Source organism: Mustela nigripes, chromosome 13 (genome assembly GCF_022355385.1).
Source record: "Mustela nigripes isolate SB6536 chromosome 13, MUSNIG.SB6536, whole genome shotgun sequence".
Taxonomy (NCBI): Eukaryota; Metazoa; Chordata; class Mammalia; order Carnivora; family Mustelidae; genus Mustela; species Mustela nigripes.
In genome coordinates this window covers 114,367,927-114,394,081 of record NC_081569.1, presented here as the reverse complement: position 1 = coordinate 114,394,081, position 26,155 = coordinate 114,367,927, and the positions used below count along the sequence as shown (strand labels likewise).

The 26,155-nt window shown below is 46.4% G+C and overlaps 1 protein-coding gene across 1 annotated transcript; it reads left to right on the top strand.

The window, feature by feature from the left end:
* The first annotated feature begins 708 nt into the window (after positions 1 to 708).
* SLC10A1 (solute carrier family 10 member 1) lies at positions 709 to 25,505 on the top strand. The gene is made up of 5 exons (XM_059373480.1): positions 709 to 1,195; positions 9,980 to 10,190; positions 20,082 to 20,260; positions 21,796 to 21,992; positions 24,531 to 25,505. The coding sequence occupies exons 1-5, from the start codon at positions 840 to 842 to the stop codon at positions 24,704 to 24,706; spliced, it is 1,119 nt and encodes a 372-aa protein (XP_059229463.1). The 5' UTR covers positions 709 to 839; the 3' UTR covers positions 24,707 to 25,505.
* Positions 25,506 to 26,155: the final 650 nt, after the last annotated feature.

Genomic DNA, 26,155 nt, shown 5'->3' with positions numbered 1-26,155 from the left:
AGAGTTAGGTTTAGAAGAAATTTAACTTTATTTACTTTTCCTTCTACTTCCACCTCCTTCGGTTTTTTATGGAGGGGAGGGTGACATTAGGCTTGAGGAACTGAGTTCTGTGTCTTTGGAAATTGGGCTATTGATAAGGTTAACTTCTTTGTTGTAATCTCAAGGACATTTGCAAACAAATCCTGCCTTGCAGGATTGTGATCTCTGCAAGTTAACTATCGTTTTAGGGCAGTCTGGGGTGCCCGAGGAATGCTACACATATGGAGGGGAGCGGGTGAAGGGGGGGTTGCAAGGCGCCAGCTCTTGCTTTGTCCTCAGCCAGCCTCCTGCTCCCTGATCAGTCCCGCAAGGAAACGAGTCACTCAGCTGTTTCACCACCCAGATTTGGGGGAATGAAAAGGGCGTCTCCCCCTGAATGAGAGCGGAACTATCAGGGACTGAGCAGAGAACAGGGAGGACCAGACCTGGATAGGTGCAGGCCCTGGACAGGTCCCCAGGGGCAGAACGCCCGTGGGGTGCACTCAGTGGGTGGCGAAGGAGAGACAGGGCTCTCTTGTCCCAGGGGTAGCCAAAGTGTTGAGAGGGAAGCGTAAGGGCCCCCTGGGAAGGCTGCAGAGGCAGAGTTGGAGCAGGCAGAGAAGGCTCTGGGTTCTCTCCCCTTTGGACCGCCTCCAGAGAAGCAGCTCTGCCAGTTGCATAATCCTTCTATTTGCCCGGAGCCACAGTCCTGCCCTAGAGGGGACTGAAGAAGGCACCTAGCAAAGACTGGACAGGGAAGGGAGTCCTCAGCGAACAAGAGCTGCGCTGGGTCCCGCGGCCTTCTGCAGCTGCCCAGGAGAATGGAGGCTCACAACGGGACGGCCCCTCTCAACTTCACCCTCCCACCCCACTTCGGAAAGCGCCCCACCGACACAGCCCTGAGTGTCATCCTGGTGTTCCTGCTGCTCATTATCATGCTCTCGCTGGGCTGCACCATGGAATTCAGCAAGATCAAGGCCCACTTCTGGAAGCCCAAGGGACTGGCCATCGCCCTGATGGCCCAGTATGGTATCATGCCTCTCACTGCCTTTACTCTGGGCAAGGTCTTCCGGCTCAACAACATCGAGGCCCTGGCCATCCTCATCTGCGGCTGCTCCCCTGGCGGGACCCTGTCCAACATCTTCAGTCTGGCCATGAAGGGGGACATGAACCTAAGGTAGGACTGGAGGTGAGGAGGGAGCTGCCTGGGGAATGGAAGCTGCATGGGAGATGTCCCAGTCAAGGTCAAAGTCAGGATAGGCAGTGAGTGGGAGCCAGATGGAGGCTAGGGTAGAGTGCGTGAGACTGCTGTCAGGGCTTACACTGGGCTGCAGACAGGAGTTGGGATACATCCTTGTTTAAGCATCAAGTCAAAGGGGACCAGCTGGTCCAGAGTCCTCCTGAAGACCCCCTTACTTCCAGAGGTGTCTCAGATGGGCCAGAGAAACCGACTTATAGGAGTACTATTTAAACCCGAGAGGCCTCTGGGGAGCTCTGCCCCCTAACCATGGTGGGCAAGTTGTCTGCCTTGAGGCCAGGGATCTGAAAGGGAGTACACATGGGTTCCAGACTTCTTCAGGGAGATCAAGTTGGCTTAGAACCAAAGAGCCCTTCCGATCCCTGTAGAACAGACAAATATTTTCAAAGATCCTTCCAGGGGCGCCTGGGTGGCTCAGTGGGTTAAGCTGCTGCCTTCAGCTCAGGTCATGATCTCAGGGTCCTGGGATTGAGTCCCACATCGGGCTCTCTGCTTAGCAGGGAGCCTGCTTCCCTCTCTCTCTCTCTCTCTCTCTCTGCCTGCTTCTCCATCTACTTGTGATTTCTCTCTGTCAAATAAATAAATAAAATCTTAAAAAAAAAAAAAAAATCCTTCCAGCTATCCAGGCCTATGGGATGGCCTCTCCTAACCCCGCTGGGCCTACCAGGCACAGGAACATATCCGTGCAAAGACACAACTAGGCAGATCCCAGCTGGGCTGCAAGAGCCATACTGGGAGGGGGCAGAGTAGCCATATCCCCTCACCCAAAGCATCGCAGCAGAAATCAGGGCTCACTTCTGCAGGGGCCAGCTGAACGGGACTCTGATCTAGAATGCCTGCCAGAGTGAGGCCATTTCAGACCTGCTCCAGCCCTAGCAGCAGCCCGCACTGGCTGAGGGAAAATCACCAGCAAAAGCCCCGGCCTCTCTGTGAGCCTCCGTGTCCAGCCTAACTCCCCTCTAAGGTTCAGTGCCCAGTGGAGACCCTCTTCCATGCCAGGTAGGGCAGTGGGCTCAGACGGTCCAGCTGCTCATGCTGGCCAGCACCCAGCTGAACATTACTAAGCACACCAGCCAAGAAATCTGGTGCAGAAGAAGGCCACCGAACTTTAAATGAAAAACAAATAGTGAGGGGGTCTTTACTGGGACCTACCTTCTGAGCTCTGGACTCTCTACCCACATGACTTAGCACTCACTGAGGCAGTTGATGGGAAGACAGGCACAAAGTAGGGGTTTGGCTTGCACAGTCTCCCATGGGAACATGTTCAATGTTCAACTCCCTGTGAGGAAATTCTTCCATCTGATCCAAATCCTTCCTGCCGCAAAGCAAGCCCTCCGTCTTCAGTCTGCCCTGTGGACAAGGCGCATTGCAGCCTCTGTGTCCCGAGAAACCCGAACTATAGCTTCATTCCAGTGTTAAAGGGGTGTCGTAAGTGTGAGTGACCAGATGTCCCAGCCTCAGTGGCCAATGGATGCTGTGAAGTTTCTGTGAGGTTCGAGCCTTCAGCCCAGCCTCCAGAGACACAGGAGCATGAGCCCTTGTGCTCTCCTGCTTGACCTCTTGGTCTGGGCTCCTGAGGACCCTCAACTCTCCCAAGACCCCACAAAGAAAATGCTGGGATGCCCAACTTCTGCCATAACGCCCATTCCCGCAGACAGACCTCCCTGCGTATTGAACCATGCCTCAGACCCCCACAGCCGAACATGGATTCCACATCACCTAGCTTCATGGGCTGCCAGACTTTAAATCGCAGTCGAAGTTCATCTGGGACAACAACTTCCATGCATCACAGAGAAATGATTCTGATAATACAGCACAGCCAGGCACTGCGGCAAGCACTTTGCAGGAAACCTGCATACAGCATCCTGGGAGGAGGTGCTGGGCCGAATCCCATTTTAAAGATAAGGAAACTGAGGCACAGAGAGGCTAATACATGTGTCCGAGGCTCCAAATGCTGTCCTTTCACTCAGATACCTTCAGGGCCAGGCATGAATAGAAAGAAACACAGTGACTGGCAGTGACCTGCAAGCCGTGAGGTGCGGGTGTCCAGAACAGGGCACATCCCAGGTGTCCCCACCATGGGTGTTCCATGGGAGCATGAAGCCGCCACCGAATGTTTCCTGCTTTTCCCGAAAAAGTCGAATCTCCCTTTTTTACCTGAAAGCTCCAAAGTTTTCCATATTGACAACTCATTAACATCTTTTTAAAACCCTGTGCAAGCCCAATGGAGCCTGTTTGGAGCCAGCCACTACAGCTGGGAGGCTACCAGGCGGGACCTCTCTTTAAGCCCAGCACGGGACGATTCCCCACGCGGAGCTATGGTTAATCTTAAGGCCCTGATTCTGCTTTAGAGATGAGGAACTGAAGTCCAGACACTTGCCAGAGGTTTCCCAGAATGTGCGGGAAAGTCACGCCTGGAGCCAGTCCCAGCCTCTCCCACTCGTACCGCTCCTCACGGCTGGAGTGAGTCTGGGGTCACTGCCATCACGGGCCAGAGGCCACGTTCTAGGCTGTGAGCCCCTCGGACTGCCTTTGCTGCCCCACACCTTCAACCAGCCCGCAGGCCTTCCCCTCCCCACCCCAGAGGTAGGAAGCCTAACCAGGCTGAGACAGAAGGTGTTCCAGGAATTTCACACTCCCCCGGAAGCTGTCGGGTCCCCCCACGCTCCCTCAGCTTCAGCCTCCAGTGCCTTTACTGACAAGGGCTCCAAACCTGTCCCCCCATCCAGGGTGTACAGATGTCCAAGACCAGGGCATGTGCAGTGTTCTGAGAGTCAAGAAAGAGAAATAAAAAATGACGACTCCTTTCCCTCTGGTCCTCTGCTCCCCGCCCTCCCCCGAGGCAGCCAGGTCCACACTGCTCCGCCGAAACAAGCCCCCATCTCAGAGCTAGAGGCTGGACAAGTCCTCCCCCGTCCTTCAGGATAAAGGGAGGATCATGACAGTCAGAGACACTGGTGAGATAGGAGGTACCCAGAGGTCTTGGGACATGGTTTCCATCCACCAGAGTTCGCAAGGCACACCACGTTCCAGAGCAAATTCCAGAACTTCTGATGGTACCAAGCCAGAGTAAGCATGACTTCTTTGCCCAAGGGCATCAAAACAAGCACACAAGTTGTGTGTGGCTTTTCTCCCAAAACGAGATCCATAGCTAGCGCCAGAGCCCCCTGTGTCCCTCCCCTGTCTGGGGCCGCTCTACCCACCCCAAGGGAGCACAGACCCTTTTACACTCTTGTCGCCCTCGGCCCGCAAGAACGACAATCAGCCTGGTACTGTGTTAATGCTTCATCCGTTTATTTCGTCAACTTCCTTAGCTTACATGCGGCAGGGTGACCAATAAGGGGCCAAGCAATGGGGAGAGCCAATGAGAGTCCTGTTACTATGCTGATTAAATTTGAAACAGCCAATGACTATGTCCTCCTTTAGGTGGGCTTCACCAGAACGTTCGTTGTTTGCTTGCAGGTGCCCCAAAGTACTATCCTGGCAGTGAGCCAAGCGCCATCTTGTAATGGCAGGGACTTTCCCAGCCAGAGGCGGTTCCCGACATCTCCCCCTTTTTTTGTTTTATGGCAGAGATCGTGCCTGTCTTAGGTCGTCAGTAGCAGAAAACATCCTTACCCGTCATCAGACACAAGATATCGATGATCTCTGTCCCGTCTTAGGTTGGTATGTTTCTCCACTGATCTTACCCATCTTTGACTACCGATCTAGCATGCTTAGCCATATCTGGGGAGATGTCCCAGCCTCTATTGACATAAGGGCTTGTACTATAGCTTGGCTCTGCTCTCGCTGCTGTGTTCTCCATTGGCAAACTTTTCTGAATAGAAGCAGAATGCCAATAAGGAGGAGGACAAGAAGACCAATTGTGCCAGCCCATTGTTTGGTGAACTGGAACATTGCTGAATGTTTGGAATAGCTCAGGGAGGGAAGCTGGTTGCACACGTGTACTATTTACTCGAGTTATCTCAGCCAGAAGGATTCGAGTGAAATTTTGAAAATCGTCAGACCAAGCACCCTGCAAATACTGGGAGAGCTGTTGGGAGGAATTCCTGGCCTTATTAAATTGAGAGAATTTTACAGGGGTAACACAAAGGGCTGGGTAGGGAACGAGGCAACCAACACTCATAATATCTGCCAGGATGTCTACTTGTTCTTGCAGTAGGTCCACTCGTTGATGGAGAATTAATAAACCAGCCTTAAGGTGGGCATTCAACTGCGACTGCGTTTGTAAGGCAGCTGCGGTACCCTTAGCTAAAGTATTTAAGGCCTCTGCTGTTGGTACCGCAGTGGCCAATGCCACAGCGGCAGCTATAGCTGCCGCAGCGGAGGCTGCAACAGCGGCTATTATGGCAGCAGTGATTCCGAAGTCTCTTTTTTGTCGTGAGAGAAGAACTATGGATAAATCATCTGTAATAGAAACAGGGACTGGAATGTTAGTGGGAATATGCATGACAACAGCAGAGCGAAAGTTGGTACCGTTCCAGCATTGGGATAAGGAGCAATTGTCATTTGAGCAATTGAGACGATCATCATCGAGATTGCTGCCATTAAAGAGGAGGAAAAGAAAAGGAGGAGCTATGCAAACAGGCGTTGGGGAGAAGGTCATATTTTGATTGCAATTGTTCACTTACTGCGGGTTACTGGCTGCAGCGTTGCGCCGAGCAACATCTTGAGAGTGTTCTTGCCATGCTGTCTTCCATACCAAGTATTGTCCCCCGGAAAGTGCGGCCCTTGCTAGATTCCCCCAGTCTTCTGGAATTAAGTTCATTCCTGCTATAGACTCCACTAAGGAGATAGTAAAAGCCGCTTGAGGGCCATACTGCCTAACTGCTTCCTTTAATTCCTTGACTAAGTCAAGCGGCCTGTGGTATCGTTGGTGATTTTGGTCCTCTAAAACTGGGAAAGTTGAGGTGAGACCAGCTTCTTTCCATTTAGTTGTCCAACTCTCAGTAGTAGGTGCATGATAACCACATATATCCCTATTCGTACAAGTGTTATACGGTGGTGGGGCACTAGGGGTTGATGTGGGCAAAGACTGTAAGGGCTCAGGTTTTTGCTCTAACTCCTCCCCTGGCATTTCCTCTTCCTCTTTGCTAGAACTGTTTCTTTCTGAAGCAGGAGATGGCCGTTCCTCTTTAACTTCCTCAAGGGCCTCAGCTCCCTCCTGAATAGCTGACTCACATCTCGGCTTATTCCCCCAAGGCATCCTCTAACCAGAGTCCATATAGCTAATGTTCCAGGCCGCAATGGTTTGCTATTATCTCTTTTCTTAAAATCCTCTCCTAAATGGTCCCATTGCAGAATATTTAACAAACCCTCGTCCAAAAACCAAGGTGCAACGGTTTCCACTGTAGTTAGAAATGCTCTGATGGTTTTTGATTTCAGAGGTGCACCGTTGGCTTTGAGAAGGTCCTTTAAAAAACCCTCCAATCTAGATTTTGATAATTCAGAACCCATCAGGCCGCTTAGGTTAATTTCACAAGCGATAAGAAAATCCCGGCTCTATGGCCGCCCCGCCTCTTGTTGCGGTCTTGTACAAGATTCCCACCACTTTGATCGTGGTCCCTTCCCCACTTACCTGCGGTTTTTCTCCTTGCAAGGTTTACTACTCTTTAACGATTCCCGGGTTTCGGCACCATTTGTCGACCCCGGCCCGCAAGAACGACAATCAGCCTGGTATGGTGTTAATGCTTCATCCGTTTATTTCGTCAACTTCCTTAGCTTATATGTGGCAGGGTGACCAATAAGGGGCCAAGCAATGGGGAGAGCCAATAAGAGTCCTGTTACTATGCTGATTAAATTTGAAACAGCCAATGACTATGTCCTCCTTTAGGCGGGCTTCACCAGAACGTTCATTGTTTACTTGCAGGTGCCCCAAAGTATTATCCTGGCAGTGAGCCAAGCCTATTTTGCTGGCAGTGAGCCAAGCGCCATCTTGTAAAGGCGGGGACTTTCCCGGCTGGAGGCGGTCCCAGACACGCTCTTACTACGTCCTTGCATGGATCCCTAAGCAGGACACATCATTGAACTTGCATGTCCTCAAATGTTATATCAACAGTAGCCTGCTGGCCAGACCACTTGACAACTGCATATGTTCTGCATATGTGCAGAACAGCTTCTCCAGGGCCCTTGACCCACAGTGTAGTTTGCTGGAATGCATCTGTTCTACTGACAGACATTTATTTACGTGGATTTTACGTTCTGCTGCTGTGAACAGTCTTGTACCTGTGTCCCATGCTCCCAGGGCGAAAGTGCTTAACATCAAAACAGGACTGCCAGGTCGTGGGGTTCGCACGCCTACAAATGAGTCTCCAGAGTAGTTCTTGCCTCGCCCTTCACACTTTCCCCAGCGGCGTAATGAAGATCCTTTTTTCTCCTTGCCGTCATCTGTCAGACTTTGTTATTGGCGCCATCTGGTGAACGTGGAATGGGTCGCAGCGGTTTTAAATGTGATTTCAAGGGAGGTTTAGCACCTTTTCATATGTTTATTGGCCATTTGGCCAATGACCGGATCACCATCGGTCCTCTGCTAGAAATATGTCCTTTGCTGCTTTTTCTCTTGGACTGTCCTCTTGCACGTTTTTTCTCACTGAATTGGAGGTATTTGTTGTTTTTGTGTGTTGCATCGGTCAACTCTGTTTGGGACTGGTCTTCATAGGTTGATGTCTTTTAATAGAGAGTGCTCATTTTAATGGACTCAAATTCACCAATCTTTTTCCTTGGCAGTTTGTGTCTGGGGAGGGTTCCTTTAAGAAATCATCGACTATGCTCAAGATCATGAAGATATTCCCCTACACTTTCTTTGAAAAGTTTTTGGGTTTTTTTTTTTTTTAAAGATTTTATTTATTTATTTCACAGAGATCACAAGTAGGCAGAGAGTCAGGCAGAGAGAGGGAGAAGCAGGCTCCCTACCGAGCAGAGAGCCTGATGCAGGGCTCGATCCCAGGACCCTGGGATCATGACCTGAGCCCAAGGCAGAGAGAGGCTTAACCCACTGAGCCACCCAGGTACCCCTGAAAAGTTTTTAAGTTATGCTTTTCACATGGAGATTTTCAATTGCTCATTTTTATGTATAGTGCGATCTCATTTTATCTTTTCCAAATGAGTAGAGAGAATTCCCAGTACCACTGAATGAATTTTTCTCCAGTAATTGATAATGCCATCTCTCACGTAGATAAAATTCACCAGTATGTGTGGGTTTGTTTCTAGGAATCTCTCTTCTCTTGGTCTGTGTGGCCACCTTATACCATGTTTTCTTAATTACCATGACTTTGTAAGTCTTGATATCTGAAAGGTTAAGTCTCCATACCTGGTGCCTGGGTGGCCCAGTCAATGAAGCGTCCAACTCTTGGTTTCAGCTCAGGTCATGATCTCAGGGTCCTGGGGTGGAGATCTGCCTCAGGCTCCGCAGTGAGCGTGGAGCCTGCTTGTCCCTCTCCCTCTGCTTCTCCCCAGGCTCTCTCTGCCTCTCAAATAAATAAAAAAATTGTTTAAAAAAAAGAAAGAAAGGGAAAAAGAAAATTACGTTCGCTATTCTTTGCTCTTATCTCTTCATTTGGCTTGGGGGATTAGGTCTCAATATACAAAAAATATTTCTGGAATTTTTCTTTTGGATTATTTATTTGACAGACAGAGATCACAAGTAGGCAGAGAGGCAGTAAGAGAGAGAGGAGGAAGCAGGCTCCCTGCTGAGCAGAGAGCTCAATGTGGGTCTTGATCCCAAGACCATGAGATCATGACCTGAGCCGTAGGCAGAGGCTTTAACCCACTGAGCCACCCAGGCGCCCAATCTGCCAGATGACCTCAGTTCTGGTCCCTCCCTTTATCATGAGAACCAAAGCCTTCAGATTACCAAGACTAACACTCTACTCCCTTCTCACTCCACACCATGCCGTTTCAGCATAAGCTCACCCACAAACTCCTTTGCACTCTGTTGCTGGTATCTGGAAAACTCCCTAACTTTTCTACAAGCTCAAATATGTATTTAGTGTTTTAGATATTCCTGGAAGAAGGATTTTCCCATTATTTAGTTCACAATATGCTTTGAGGGTCTCTCCTCACCTCTGGCAGCTACTTATTCCTAGTGATACCTCTACCTGTTGCTGTCCTTGATGGCTACACTCTGGACCCTTTGACTTAGGCCATGCTTGATGTGCAATGAAGCTGTATTTCACTTCTATGGAAACAACCAGTGTAGATAGATAATAGGGCTGTGGGGAGGAGAAACACACACTTAGTGGGGCTTTCCTGGGATCTTGCCAACCCCTCATGCCCAACCCTCCTACAAGAATGGAAGCTAGAGCCATATATGGTCACATGAATATCCACAAATCCAACAATATTTTCTAGCTTCTTTATTCTTTCAACCAGCCTTTCCAGAAGGCCTCTCCCTATACAGGACTAACAGGTAGTGGAGTCCAAATGGAAACGGTAATAGTACAATTAGGATACAGATTAGAGCAGAGATAAATTATTCAGGCTCTGGGACTCACACTCTACTTATCAAAAATAATGTAAAGATAAACCAGAAAGTAAAGAACTTGAGAGTATCAACCTGTAACTTGTATCTCCTAAGCGTACTGGAAAAAAAGAAATTAAATGTATGTAAAATGCTTAGCACAATGCCTGGCTCATAGCAGGTAATCAACAGAACAGTCTATGTTAATGGGCTCACTCTGTACTCTCTCTGCTTCTCCCTCCCAGCATCGTGATGACCACCTGCTCCACCTTCTTTGCTCTGGGAATGATGCCCCTCCTCCTGTTTGTCTACTCCAGGGGGATCTATGATGGGGATCTGAAGGACAAGGTACCCTACAAAGGCATCGTGATATCACTAATCTTGGTTCTCATTCCTTGCACCATTGGAATCTATCTCAATGCCAAACGGCCGCAATATGTACGCTATGTCACCAAGGTAAGAACCTGGGGACCTGCACAGGGAGCGAGAATGCCACGATCATCTCAGTGTATAGCTCGAGGAGAGTCATGGCTTTCTCTGTGTCTGTTTTCTTCCTTATTGGAAGAAGTAAAAGGATCGACTATTGGTACACCTACCTCGTGGGGTTGTAACGTATGTGAGAATACTTTTGAAAAGTAAGGAGAAAAAAGTAGAACACATGCACAATCATATGATGACTATTTCTCGTAATTTTTATTTTCATTATTTTCATAATAAAAAACTTCTCATATACCTACTAGATGCTAAGTTTTATGCTATACTCAGAGGCTTCGTTGTCGTCAATGAGTCTGATATTAGCAGACAGTGAAGGAACCCATGAGAAATAAGACCAAATTCAGTGCACAACTAGGTATTGGCTGAATGCAAGATCGGGATGGGTAGACCATGAAGGGTAGGATTTGGGTCAGCCTGGGTCGGGGGGTAGCCTGAGTAGAGGAACTCAGGGGGAATGACGGCAAACTTGGCTGACTTTACAAGAAGCCAGAGGAGAAGAGAACAGGGGAAGAGGCACTGTGCACACTCCCAGCATTTCAGGTGTGGGATGGGAAGGAGAGATGACTAGCCCCAGGGGGCTTGGAGGAGCATTGTGGTCACACACAGGCCATCATGCCACTGCCCTGTCCTCAGAAGAAACATAGACTCTTGGGAGTGCTGCGATGGACCCCTACCAACTTTGTAACCCTGGAGCTCAGTCCCTGTAAGTCTCCCCCCTCCAGCTCACTGCTCACCCTCCAAGGCCTGGACTCCGTGCTTGTCCTCAGGAAGGATTCTGCCTCTGATCAGCCTGCGAGGCCTGCTGCTTAGAAGCTCAAGCCTTCGCAGCAGCTTTGGGCCTGAGACCAAGGAGTTGCAAGTTGTCAGGACTTTTCAGTTTTCGCACTACCATCGCCCAGGGTAGGTTTGCCCTTGTCCTGGCCCAGTCCTAACTCAGTGGCTTCAGCTGTCCTTCCCACTCTGTTAACAGACCTGGAAAAGTCGTTTCTCCTCCATCCATGTTCAGTTTCCCCGCCTCAGCTCTGAGTGGCTCCACCCATTCTCTCCACTCTTGCTTCTCAGAGATCTGCTTTTAGTGATTATGGCCCCCGGTCCCCGAGCCTCCGGCACCTCTGCTCTCATTTCTCAAGTCTCCATGTTGGTTGGTTCTTCACAATCAGTACTGATACAGGTTCGCTTCTCTCCTCTCTTTAAAACACAAAAACAGGGGCGCCTGGGTGGCTCAGTGGGTTAAAGCCTCTGCCTTCGGCTCAGGTCGTGATCCCAGGGTCCTGGGATCGAGCTCCACATCAGGCTCTCTGCTTGGCAGGGACCCTGCTTCCCTCTCTCTCTCTGCCTGCCTCTCTGCCTACCTGTGATCTCTGTCTGTCAAATAAATAAATAAAATTAAAAACACACACACACACAAAAACAAAAGCCATCCCTCCTGGGCTCCAACAGCTGCCTTTCCTCCCCTACCCATGCTTCAAGAAACACCCCTCCCTGCACCTGTGTCGCCCCCACACCTTCCACTCCCACCACACCCACGAGGGCAGCTCTCACAAGTGACAGACCCTCAACAATTAGTCTCAGCTAATTAGTCTCAGCTCCTTGAATCTCTCACTTCTCTCCTCCTTGGTCTCCCATCCACTCAGCATGATGATCTACTTTTTTGCCAAATCCAACAGACATTTCTTGGTTCATCCTTAACTTTTTTTTTTTTTTAAGATTTTATTTATTTATTTGACAAACAGATCACAAGCAGGCAGAGAGGCAGGCAGAGAGAGAGGAGGAAGCAGGCTCCCTGCTGAGCAGAGAGCCCGATGCGGGACTCGATCCCAGGACCCTGAGATCATGACCTGAGCCGAAGGCAGCGGCCCAACCCACTGAGCCACCCAGGCGCCCCCATCCTTAACTTTTTTAGCAACCTTTGGTATGACTGACGATGCTTCTCTCTCAAAAGCCTTCCCCCTCAGCTGTGGTGACCGGGCACTCCTGCTTTCCTCTCACCTCTTGAGCACTTCTTTTTGGACTTCCTAGTGAGTTTCCCTGGTAAAAGTTACTTCTCTGCCTTCAGCCCAGGCTTTCTGCTTTTCTTGCCAGATTTTCCTAAGCCCAGGATCTCCCCACCGTGAGATCTGGTCCATCTCCATGACCATCCACAAGCTGATGACTTCCAGAACACCACCTTCAGCCCTCAACTATCTCCTGACTCCAGAATTCGTTTATTAACTGCCACATATTTCTACCTGAATATATGTCAGGCATTTAAAGCTCATTATGCATTAAACTCAAACTATCTCCTCCCCAAGCCTGCTCTTCCCCCATGTGATTATCTCAAGCCATGGCGTTCCATGTGCCTAGCTGCCGGAGCCACAAAATCATCAAATCGTTCTCAGGGTCCCCTCTCCATCTCCTCTCCCACCCAGCTGTTGTCTATTCTGCCTTGTGTCGCTTCGATCCATCCACTCCGCCCCATCTCTGAGAACACTATCATCTACTTGGGCCACTGTCCTCTCTCACAGGACAACTGAAACAGCCTTCTAACCTGGCTTCCTGATCGGTTTTAACCTGAGGGTAGAGATGGACAGTACGAACACTTCCCGTGTCTCTCCACTGCTTAGAACACCTCATCGGTTCTGTACGTTCTCGAGGATAAACTTTGAACTCCCTAATGGGGCTTTCTAGGCCCTTCTCAACTTGCTATCCCCAACCTCCCCAGTCCCAGCTCTTCTCTCTTCGCACATGTCCTCCCCTCCACCTGGGACACTTCCCACATTTGCAGGGGCAAAAACCCTAGACATGTTTGCATCTATCATTTAATGTTACTCCAGATAGTTTGTAGAAGTATAGGAATGCAAAAAATAATAATAATAATAATAAATTAATTAAAAATGGGAAGTGACCCTGATATCATTTAATGCAACTCTGTTCTTCCCCATTTTGTAAGTGACAAAGCCAATGACTATAGTACCAGTCACAACTAATATTAGAATGTAGGTCTTTTTAACTCAGAATAACTTTAATTAAAAATATTCACCTGAAGATGCAGAAATGATCTCAGATCTTAGAGCTGGCAAGGCTTTCAAGATAAAGTTCAGTCTCCCGCCTTATTCCAACGGAATAACCGGAAGCCCCGGAACCTACTTGGCAGAGCCGGTCTCTGTCTCCTGTTGCTGGTTGTTGCATACCCACCACTCAATTCAATAGCAGAAATGGAGTCCAGTGAGATCTCCCTCTTGTGTAAGAGAATGAGTGGTAAGCTGAAATTTGAGCAAATACTCGCCCCTGCCCTTTTCCACATGTAACCCTTCTAGAGACTTTCAAATCACAATTACCCAACTTCTGATAACTAGCTCTGGCAGAAGGTATCCGTTCAAATTCTGCTCCATCACCTGCATTATCTTGTGGGAGGTCACATCTAGACAGGCCAAGATACAAGTTCAAGGATGCTCTATTTGGAATGGCAATTCAAGTAAAATACCCTAAATTACCCATGCAAGTCTATGTGGTCAGTTTGATGAACCCCAGCATGACCTGGTCTGCTTGTACCACAAGCCACCCACCACCCTTAAATAAGGGTCCTGCTGTTACAGTGCCTCAGCCACTCCCCCAAGCTTTCCCCCACCTGCTGCTACAGGAGAACGGCCCCACCACCCTGTGATAGTGTTTGCCAACTTGCAGCTTACGGCTGCTGTCTTTCAAGGCCTGTCTCTGCTCCTGCTTCCATCTCTGTAGTTCTGCAAACCCTCTAAATGAGAGGATCATCTTAGTTTGGTCATTCAGCAACCTCTGTATGCCACCTTTGTGGGAAGAATAAGCCAAATCATCTCCTGCGTCCCTGGCACGCTGATGGATTGGCTATGAATGGAGGCTGCTCACAGCTTCTGTCAGCTCGAACAGAGCAGTAAAGTCAGGAGGTACAGAAGGCGGTACAGAAAATATAGAGAAGCACCTACCTCTGGCCTGTCTCAGCAGGAGGTTGTGGACAAGTGGCAGGACCAAGAGGACAGGAAGCTCTGGGGCGTTCAATTCCCCTCCTTAACCCGTGAATAAGAAGAGGGGCTACAATTCAGTGAGTCAGTTCTTACATGCCTAGTGCTGTGCTATCCACTGACTCAGAAAGGTGGAGTGGCTGAGCAATGTTTACACTCCTGGAGACTGGCAGTCAGCCTTCACACCAGGGTCGCACCAACGTCTATGCTCCAAACCACTCTACAACCCCAGGAGAACCAGAGTGAGAGAATGAGAGCAGATGCCCACAGAGAAGAAGGTATCTGGGTTCATGGACAATCTCAGTAGCCCAGTAACCCCTATATTACCCATTACACTCTTTTGATGGGGACAAAATCTATTTGGTCATTGAATAGAGGAAAAAATCCAAAAGAGAAGTCAATCCAAATGTAAACTAACAGCTCATCAGTGAAGTGTTCCAATATAACTTGAAATGTGGTTATCAATGAAGTCTGTGAAAGTCCTTCCTATCTTGGGGTAGGACCACTAGTCATTACAGGTTGACATTTAAATTTTCACATCAAAGGGGACTTGGGTGCCTCAATGGGTTAAGCGTCTGACTTCGGCTCTGGTCATGATCTCAGGATCCTGAGACCCAGCCCTGCATCAGGCTCCCTGCTCAGCAGGGAGTCTGCTTATCTCTCTCCCTCTGCCCCTCCCCCTTGCCCATGCACTCACTCTCTCTTTCAAATAAAAAATAAAAATCTTTAAATGGCCATATCTGTTACAATATGGATTCAAACACAGAAATGCAAAACAGTGCAGCTGAAATTTGAGCAATATAAATAAATGTTAAAATGTTACCAAGACAACTTTGTGAATGTAACTAATGCCACTGGATTATACACTTAAAAATGGTTAAAATGGTAACTTTTGTGTTACATACATTTGACCACAATTTCTATTTTTTTTTAAAGATTTTATTTATTTGAGAGAACAGAGAGTATGTGAGAGCACAAACAGAGGCAGAGGCAAAGGGAGAGGGAGAAGCAGACCTCTTGCTGAGAAGCACCCCCCACCACCACCACCCCGCCATGATCATGACTTGAGTCAAAGGCAGATGCTTAATTGACTGAACCACCTGGGCACCCCTTACCACAATTTTCTAAATATTACTAGGAAATATGTCACATGAGTGAACTGGAAACTGGAAGCAATACACCTAAATATTAGAAAATAACATGGTTAAGTTCAACAAAAGTTTGTTATATATTCCTTTACCCAGAGGATTAAAGGGATACAGAGCCTTAAATTTATGCATATATTTTATCAGTTTGGTGTGTCGTTCTCCAAAACGAACAGACATGTGAGTGCAGTTTGAAAGCTTTCATTCTTATGTTACATGCTAAAAAGTTCTACTGTAATTTCATCATAAATTCACCTATTGAAAAGTTAAAATGGTAAGTAAGATGAGGGTGCCTGTGGAGCTCAGCTGATTAAGCATCTGCCTCCAGCTTGGGTTGAGCCCTGTGTCAGACTCCCTGCTCAGTGGGAAGTTTGCTCCTTCCTCTCCCACTGCTCCCCAACCTCACCCCACTCCAGCTTGTGCTCTGGTCTCTCTCAAATAAATGAATAAAATCTTTCAAAAAATAAAAAATAAAATAATATGTAAGATGTAACTATAAAATCAACAAATTTTAAAATAAAGCAAATTCTAAAATAAATGAAAACATACCACTGTTCCCAACAAATATTGCTTTTGTAGGCACTCCCCTGGGGCAGGGTAGACCTGCAGCGTTTCTGATGTTGCCTTATTACCCAGAACATTCCTGAAACTTCTTTTGGTAACTTCCTTCATATCCAATCTGCAGGTCACTCAGGAAAGTAGGCTTGCCCCTTTATGGTTATAAATCAATTTGGAGTCTAAAATCACATTACCTGGCTCAATCACCACCCTTTACCAGCTTCACTTCAGATGATTCTTAGCAACTTCCAGAAATCAGATTCATCCGAAAACAGAGGCAGTCCCTACATGTAATGGAGGTATTTGAGACAAGTAGGACAGGTTCCAAGAACTTCCAAGTTCCTAAATAACGTGGAGCGAGCGATGGTAATATGGTAGATATGTGTATACAGGCTCCAGAGATAATGACTTTGTAAGAAAATAAACACTTGTGGGAGGACTGAATAGTCTCGTGCCTTCAGAGTCACAGCAGTCACTGAAATACCTGCAGTCCAAAGAGGTCAGTTAGAAGCCGTGCTGGCTTAGTAATGTGAAAATAAAGAAAATCTCACTCAGAATGCAGTTGGGAAGCCCTGAAGGGACTACCACTCTCCTGAGAATCGGTATGCCTTTTGTGTAGCTTGTGGCTTTGGAATGGTATGGAACCAGTAAGGCTTCCTCACTTCTAGTGGGGACAGAACTAAAAATGGCCTTTCTGTCCAGAAATTATTAGATGCCATACTCTTGCCAGCCACTTGGCCATTATCAAGGTCCCTGGGAATCCTAAACCTGATTCCCTGGGACTTAAAGGAGACCACCTCACAGATATTTCTGCAAAGAATGCTGCTTTCAAAGGAACCAATAACTAAACCTCTGTCATGTTCAAAAGGATGTTCCCCCAAATAATAATCTAGAAGAACTGACCAGAGATGCTTAACAATTGGCCCCACAAAAGGAAAAATATTAGAATAATGATTAACTGCTAGTCAATTTAAAACAAAACAAAACTCTGGCTTGGGCCAAAAATCTATTTGGCTTGGGCCAAATAATAAGCCTGGGTGGCTCAGTGGGTTAAGCATCTGCCTTTGATCAGGTCATGATCCCAGGGTCCTAGGATCGAGTCCCACATTGGGTTCCCCATTCAGTGGGAAGCCTGCTTCTCCCTTTACCTACTTCTCCCTCTGCCTGGTGCTCCCCTGCTTGTATTCGATCTCTCTAACAAAGATATACATAAGATCTTTTTTAAAAATGGCATGGTCAATTAAAATTTTAAATAATAATAATAATAATCTAGTTCTGCTCGAGACACAAGGTTCTCATTACTGACGACTGGAAAACCTTCATGAACCAATACCGGTGGAGAGATATTAACAAGGTCCCAGGGAGTACCTATTTTGCTTGCCCCACCTGCCTAAAACATAATTCAAGAAAACGTGTCCACACTGCTCCCTACACCTCAAACTACCTACTAGACTATTTGAAGTTTGATAAATGGATTTTATAGATCTTCCTCCACCTCATGTATATAAATGTGTTTTGGTAGTGGTTTGTATGCTTCTTCACTGGATTGAAGCTTTCCTTTGTAGATAGGCTACTGCTACTTCTACGGCTAAAATCCCACTAAAGGTCATCAATGCCCCCCGGAACTTCATAGTGACCAGGAAATTCACTCCACCAGTCAAGGGCTTTGACAAGTCTGTGGAGTTCAGCTACTTTTACGGCACTTTCACTGTGCTCACCACCCTCAATCTTCAGGGCTAGCTGAACACATTAACAGTATCATTAAGACCCAACTGGCAAAATTTGTAGAGACCTTTCAAATACCATGGCCAAAGACATTGCCATAATCCTTCAAAATCTATCATCTATTGCTCAACTTGCTTTAGTAATCTTTCCATAGTGTGCTCCCAGGAGATGAAGACTTTAACCATCACACCTTGTAGTCCAGAGATTTCACCTACTGGAAGAGACAGCTCAGAATTCCCCTCAATCCTGTTGAAAATGCCCCTAACAGGTACTGTTAACTCTTGTGCCACCAAACAGACTTTTGGATCATCTAATGAAAGCATCAAACCCTGACTGGACCTGCACACCAATTCATGACATAAAAATAATGATTTCTAGGAATCGAAGCAGATGACACTTGAAGCAGAGTTTTCCCAAGATATTAAGCCTGTATTCCTTTTTTTCAATATTGCTTCTTAACCTTATTTCCTCCCTTTCTTGGCTCAATCTATTGTAAAAGGGGAGAAACTTTCTAACTGTTCAACCTGTCACCAGAAATTGCAATCTGTTCATGAGGTCAGAGATTCCTTACCTGTAACCAATTTCTCTTTTATCCCAAATTATAACTGCAAGACTTGTCAGGTTAGGCTCTTAGGGCCAGATGTTCTCAGACCTTGTTTCAACCTTTCTCCAACCATAACCATCAATCCTTTGACTTTTTTTCAAGATTTTGTCAGAGTGAGCGAGCAGACAAGCAAGGGGGGCAGCGGGCCGAGGGAGAAACAGGCTCCCCACTGAGCAGGGCGCCCGACGTGGGACTTGATCCCAGAACTCTGGGATCATGACCTGAGTTGAAGGCAGGCACCCGACTGACTGCACCACCCAGGCATCCCAATTCTTTGACCTCTTTAGCTGGATGCCTTAAGGTTTGGAATCCTAGTTTAGGACTATTACACATAAAAATTATTCTGCTAGATATTCACAAACTTATTTACTATCAAATCTCTACAGAAATGACACACCAATAGAGAGATGTTAGCTCAAAGACTTCCAAGATGATCTCCAACGCTTACAATCTTGGCAAGATATAGACCTCAGAAAGAAAATGCCTGAAGAGTTCTCCCGCATACCCTTCCTTGTTACTCTAATGTAGCCTCAACAGTTCCAACCTATGCACTTTCCAACATGGGACATGACCACCAGGGAAAGTCCTTCCTGGCACTGAGGAAGAAAACCACTTTAGTGGATGGAGCCACTAAATATAAAAAACCTGACTCTGGATCAGCAATGCTTTTGAAGACAGACCTTGATCAAAAGGGAGAAATGTGGGGTGCCTGGGTGGCTCAGTGGGTTAAGCCACTGCCTTCGGCTCAGGTCATGATCTCAGGGTTCTGGGATCGAGTCCCGCATCGGGCTCTCTGCTCAGCAGGAGCCTGCTTCCTCCTCTCTCTCTCTCTGCCTGCCTCTCTGCCTACTCGTGATCTCTCTCTGTCAAATAAATAAATAAAAATCTTAAAAAAAAAAAAAAAGGGAGAAATGTGAAAATAAAGAAAACCTCATTTAAAATGGAGTCCAGGGGGCACCTGGGTGGCTCAGTGGGTTAAGCCTCTGCCTTCAGCTTGGGTCATGATCTTAAGATCCTGGGATTGAGCCCTGCATCGGGCTCTCTGCTCAGCGGGGAGCCTGCTTCCCACCCTACCTGCCTGCTGCTCTGCCTACTTGTACTGTCAAATAAAATCTTAAAAAAAAAGGGGGGGGGGAGAGCCCAGAAGCCCTGGAGAGCTCTCCTGCACTACCAATAGCCAAAAGAAGTTTGCCTTACATAACACAGCAGGAGGAAGAATTTCTCCTTGCCCAGCAACAGCCCTGCCAGTGAGGACTTAGTATAACAGCCCCTCCCAGCTTGTCCTCTCTAAAGACATAGTTGCCTATTCTGAGCACTTGCCTGTGGTTCATCACAGCTTACTTGTCCCAAGCTGTACTTCCTCTATTTCCAGAAAAACTCATTTTGCTGGCAATTATCTGGCTATCTTGTTAACAGTCAATAGTAACAAAAATTTTAGATTTGTCATTCAAGATGCTTCCTAGCTGGGCGCCTGAGTGGCTCAGTGGGTTAAGCCTCTGCCTTTGGCTCAGGTCATGATCTCAGAGTCCTGGGATCGAGCCCCACATTGGGCTCTCTGCTCCTCGGGGAGCCTGCTTCCCACCCCCCCGCCCCCTGCCCCCTGCCTGCCTCTGCCTACTTATGATCTGTCAAATAAAATCTTAAAAAAAAAAAAAAAATGCTTCCTAGCTACCTGTAAGAATTCCAAAAAGATGGGAGATAAAGTTTTTTGTACTCCCTTCAAGTACCAATTTTTCATTAACATGTTTTCCACCTTTAATACCCACCCATGCTTCCTCAGACTCTTTGTTCCTCCCTATCCCCTACCACCCTTCTAATTCCCTTTTCTTCCTGTCCTCATTTACAGGGAGGGATGATCATCATGCTCTTGTTAAGTGTGGCCATCATAGCTCTCTCTGTCATCAACGTGGGCAAGAGTATCATGTTTGTCATGACACCACACTTGCTGGCCACCTCCTCCCTGATGCCTTTCGTCGGCTTCCTGCTGGGCTACGTCCTCTCTACCCTCTTGCGCCTCAATGGACGGTAGGTATTATTTTAGATCTCAATGTCCCACAGGCTTCATTCTCGTCTTCGTCTCTCAGGTAAAGGCTAAGATCCAAAACCCCGGGGAGGCATTTTCCTGGCAGTATGTACAAATGCATCAACTGAACAAGAAACTTTGGACTGTGAGAAACACTGAAGTTACTAAATGGTTTGGGAACAAAAGCATCTAATAACCCAAAGAGCAACAGCTCATGACAAAGCGCTCCCTCCTGAGCTGAAATCTGGTAGCTAAACAACTCTGGAGTGCCTCCAAGTCATCATGGCTAAGTGTTGATGATCATCTTCCTTTTCCACGCTTCCTCCTTGGCTGCCAAGGCTTTAGTCTTGACAAGGACACCACTGGGTAACAGCTCTGCTAAGTGGCAGGAAGAGTCAAAGCAGCTGTGGACCTCTGCTGTAGTTTAATCCAATTCACAGACTCAGGGGCTCTTTTCAGGGACAGTCAGCCTGACAGTCTGTATGACAGGCATTATGTTTCAGAAACTTGGCCTCTTTTCAGCTAGACAACTATTTCTGCCAGAGTCTAATCATTAGTAGCACCCTAGTGCCCTCCCTCTGCCCCCCACCCAAACTAAATTGCTTTAAAAGTACAGCTTTAAAAGTTATCAATTTTAAGAATCACACTAATAAAGAACAAATTATATGATGTAGCATGTGGCTACTTAGTAGAGTTAAAACTGTCAAAGACCCCTAGATGTCAATTTTCAGCAATAAATGCCCAATCAAGGGTCAGTCATCCTGACTGACTGGCTGGGCCTTCAGCTCTTATCAAGCAACGAGAAACCATAATAAATGTGGTGAGACGGCTTTCAGAATCTCTAATCACTACTTTAAAACGCTACCACAACTCAACGAAATTAAATGTGTATTTACTAAATGTAAACATCCCACTCTTTAGTCCGTAAAACAAGAGCAAGAGTATGTTCTATGTACCATAGATAGAAAATGGGGCTGAATCAATTTTTTTTTTTTTTAAAGATTTGGGAGTCTGCAAGCATGGGGGTAGGGACAGAGGGAGATATCTCAAGCAGACTCCCCACTGAACAAAGGCCGCCACGTGGGGCTCGATCTAACGACCCCGAGATCATGACCTGAGCCATAACCAAGAGTCAAGACACTCAAGCAATGGAACCACCCAGGCACCCCATCGAGTTTTTTGTCATTATGGGTTTGGAATTAAAGATGTTCAAATCAGAAACTAGGTAACAGGACAAGGTTCCCCAGGCATTTCAATCTTCTACTTTATGTTCACCTTGCAACTGTCCCATATGTAAACCACAGAACAAGCCAATGAATGATGCTGGTTCCCACTTCTCCCTCTTCAGCCAGACAGCCCTCTAAATTCTAATTTGGTAACCCTGCAGTGAACCTACTAGTCACCACACTTCAACCTTCAAAGTAGTAGTCTTATTAATAAATGTCTTAAGTAATTTGGGAAGGAGGAAGATGAACATGTGAATTTGCACCCTCACGTCCCGTCTGAGGTAATAGTTTTTTTTTTTCAACCTATACAGGTGCAGCCGCACTATCAGTATGGAAACTGGATGTCAAAATGTTCAACTTTGCTCCACCATTCTCAATGTGACATTTCGCCCTGAAGACATTGGACCACTTTTCTTCTTCCCTCTCCTCTACATGATTTTCCAGCTTGGAGAAGGGGTTCTTCTTATCCTCCTCTTTCGGTGCTATGAGAAAATGAAGTCTTCCAAGGGTGAGTATTTAATCGTTCTCCTGTTCTCCCATATTGGATCTGATCCTTGCCAGCAGAGAGATCTCTGGCAGGGACCTTTTGGCTGGGCCTTCAGCTCTTATCAAGCAACGAGAAACCAGGCAGCACCAAAAGCAGGAAAGGACTTCAAAGAGCCAGGGCTATTTCCAGACACTGCACTCCAGTGGTCTTCTAGCTGGAAGAATCTATGGATAAACTTTGCCCTCATGGGAGCAAGGCAATTTTGACTTTAACTAGGGAGACCACAGAGACTCAGAATGAATAGGGCAAATTTTTCTAAGATATTAGAGAGCTGTGAGGTGGTAGTTGTGTGATGGGACTCCTATTCACAATCTGGAAAACTCAAGTTTTCTTCAGGCTAGGTTCTCCTGTCCTAGAACCAGGTTAAACCCCAGCACCACTGGCACTCCTTTATGAAAGACAATATATTAAAGCAATACAGACTCATAAGCCAAGAGACAAAAAGACTCCAACTCTGGTTACAGAGTAAACAAAAGTAGTATAAGCTTATTAAACAGTATCACAATCATCTGGTCTGACAGCTTAGTCCGATCATTAATCACTTTTTAAACAATAGCATGGCACTTCTAGGACGTTCCTTCTTTATTCTCTCTAAACTACCAACCTCAAGGAAACCACTAAGGCCCTCTCCTCTAGGTGGACCTTAACTGCAAATGTCATTCTTCCAAATCAGGAAACCTTACTTGTTAAGGTATTTTAGGATTTTGTAATTCTATACATCAATATAATCAAATTCTTCAACTGGAACTTTTTTCTCATGAACCTGAAAGGTACCTTCAAGATGTTTCTAGACCCTGGGAATGGACTCAGACCCTAGGAGACAATCTCCTTCTTGGAATTATTGCGTAATAGTAAATGTGGATTTACAATTAAGATGTATGTAATCTTATCAAAAAGAAACCAGTTAAGTAGCTGACCATATTTCAGAACTTCAAGTGTTAGTTTAAAACTACAGTGGAGGGGCACCTGGGTGACTCAGTGGTTTAAGGCCTCTGCCTTCGGCTCAGGTCATGATCCCAGGGTCCTGGGATCAAGCCCCAAATCGGGCTCTCTGCTCCATGGGGAGCCTACTTGTAATTTGTCAAATAAATAAAATCTTAAAAAAAAAAAAAAACAGTGGAGGGGCACCTGGCTGGCTCAGTGGGTTAAAGCCTCTGTCTTCAGCTCAGGTCATGATCCCACGGTCCAGGGTCCAAGCGATCAAGTCCTGAATCAGGCTCTCTGCTCAGCAGGGAGCCTGCTCCCCAACCCCCCCACCTTGCCTCTCTGCCTACATGTGATCTCTGTCAAACAATCTTTAAAAAACAAAGACAAAACCAAAACCTACAGTGGAAGCGGTCCTGGGTGGCTCAGTTGGTCAAATATCCATCTCCTGACTTTAGCTCATGTCATAATCTCAGGGTCAGATCGAGCCCAGGTCAGGTTCTGAGCTCAGTAGCGTGTGCTTGAGATTCTTACTCCCCGTGTTCAGGGGCACATGCTCTAAAATAAACCTAAACCTAAAGGGACACCTGGGTGGCTCAGTCAATTAAGCATCTCCCTTCAGTTCAGGTCATGATCCCAGAGTCCTGGGATCGAGTCCTCCAATGGGCTCCTTGCTCAGTGGGGGAAACTGCTTTTCCCTCTGCCTGCCACTCTCCCTGCTTGTGTGCTCCTTCTCTCCCCCAACAAATCAAATCTTTAGAATAAATCTTAAAACCAAACCACAGTGGAGTTGTAGAGAAGAATCCGGTCTGATGCTTACCTGAAGGCAACTGCCCATGAAGTCTTTAGTCTTCACTACCTTACAAAAGTAGTGTGAGGTGGAAGTTTCTAAACCAACCAACCAACCAGGTTCCTAAGTTTGCAGGGCTACAATGCAGCTCAGAAGACCTTAAGAGCTTACACACTGTAAGGGCTGCCGCACCTGTGCTCAAGGTCAAGATTTGTTTTTGTTTCTGAGCCCCGTGCCCTTCTACAAAATGGGGACAAGACAGGTGAACTCTGACTCCTATGATCACAACTCACCAACTCTCTACAGGCACAAAGAGGGATGACCAAATAACACTGAAGGGGCATGGAAACTCCACTCAGAAGACCCCCTAAAGTTACTCTTTCCTCCCTGCCCCTCATTTCTCCCCAAATGCAAGTTGACCCTTCTGAACACATTTCCTGTACTGAGAAGTGTATTATTATATATTGTAAATTTTATTAAATATTTATAAAAATATATATTACAAAGTAATATACATATAATAAAATATAATTAATATAATATACATATATTAGTAAGTATATTAGACTTACTTCATAGTATTACCATAAGGGATGTTGAAGGGAAAACAAATCCTTCCCCCAGAATTTAAGTCATAGCAGGATAGGTGGTAAGTGATTGGGGGGAGGGGGAGACCTGGCAAAACCCCACAGTATACAACTTAATACCTAGGATGTTCTTTGACCGAACAAGCTTTGTATTAACTATAGTTGCTCTCCTTCTCCACTCCCTTTTCAACTTTCCAGATAAAACAAAAATGACCTACACAGCTGCTGCAACTGAAGAAGCCATTCCAGCAACTCTAGGAAATGGCACCCACAAAGGGGAGGAGTGCTCCCCTTGCACAGCCCAGCCTTCCCTGAGTGGCCTGGATTCTGGTCAGAAAGCAATTCAGTGTGATCAACTAGAGAGCAAAAGATGAAAGGAACACCAGAGACGGGAGTCTTTCGAGACTGCTAGCAGGACTACCAGAACTGACAAGTCTTGCCTGGAGGGTCCACCTGAAGAGCCTCACGTATCCCCAGCTCAGAGATGGATACTCGTTTAAGAAATAAAGACTTGTTCGAAGACAGCCCTATGAAAGCAGAAACCAAAAGTGCCTTTTGTCCCTGCATTTCCAGAAGTGTTCCACAGGCACATAAGACACACTCAACTTCTGAACTAGGCAACAAATAGGGGCCTTTTACCCTAACATCAAATATCCAAATCCTATTCCAACCTTTTTGACAGAAAATGGGGGGAAAAAATGCTCAGAGCACTGCCGCATTTCAAACGCCCAAAGTCCTTTCTAACCTTCAAATTTCCCTTCTGTTATTTCTGGGATTAAAGCTCCTGAGAACACCAACATGACACTAAATGTACAAAGGCAGACATGAAATGCAAGAGCAATTATAAACAAGATGAACTAAAAAATCAGCCATAATGAAATGAATGGACATTTCTAAAGAACACAATCAGAGAAGTCAGGAAAACAAGAAAACACAAACATCCACAGAATTATCCACTAATCGGATAGATTAGTCATCAATTCATTAGCTGACAATGATTTCTGTATTATCCCCCTCAAAACTCAAGTACTGCAAAAGCTACTGGAAAACGAGTGGTTTCTCTAAAATAGGATTCCAAAATTGCAAATTTTATCCAATGAAACAAATGTTTTACATACTGCTCATATGCAGACAAGCATTAGGCAGATTAATAAACAATACCTGCAAATAAGACTGTGCCCAATTACTTGTGATTTTCATACCATTTAGTATGTTTAAGTTCAACTGAAACCCTAAAAGAATTTTAGGGCATCAGTTGCCCAATGGCCAGGACCACCAGTACTCCTGATACCAGAGCAAGTTTAAGAATCACCAACTGGGGGGAGGAGGGAGCACCTGGGTGGTTTAGTCAGTTAAGCATCCATCGAACTTTTGATCTCAAATCAGGTCTTGATCTGGGTTCAGTCCACAACCAATGGAGCCTACTTAAAAAAATTACCAATTTGGGTCACTAATACTGTTAAAGACCTGTGAAAAGATCTACCTGCCTACTGTATTGACATATTATACCCTTATTTACATACCTACTCAAATCGCTTAAACATTCAGCAAGTATCACCTGCCAGGAAACTTAAGCAGAACCAAGAGCATTAGTATTCTCAGGAAGGTAGAGCTAGACTTGAGCTCTAGTAATCTCAAATTATCCTTCAAAAGAGAACTAGATAGAACACAAAAGAAACCAAGTTCTGTTACTTCACACAAAAAAAGCCGGTTCTAAAACTTTGCTTAGGATTATATTCAGACTCCTATTTCTCAGGTCCTCGATGGGGCAATTAAGGTTAGTTCAAACCAACTCCCAGTCATCTCCGTCATTTGCTCAAAGG

Coding starts and splice junctions, on each gene's coding strand:
- SLC10A1 (XM_059373480.1), top strand. CDS start 840: ATGGAGGCTCACAACGGGACGGCCCCTCTCAACTTCACCCTCCCACCC. Junction 20,261..21,795: donor CTCTTGCGCCTCAATGGACG/GTAGGTATTATT, acceptor CAACCTATACAG/GTGCAGCCGCACTATCAGTA. Junction 21,993..24,530: donor GAAAATGAAGTCTTCCAAGG/GTGAGTATTTAA, acceptor TCAACTTTCCAG/ATAAAACAAAAATGACCTAC.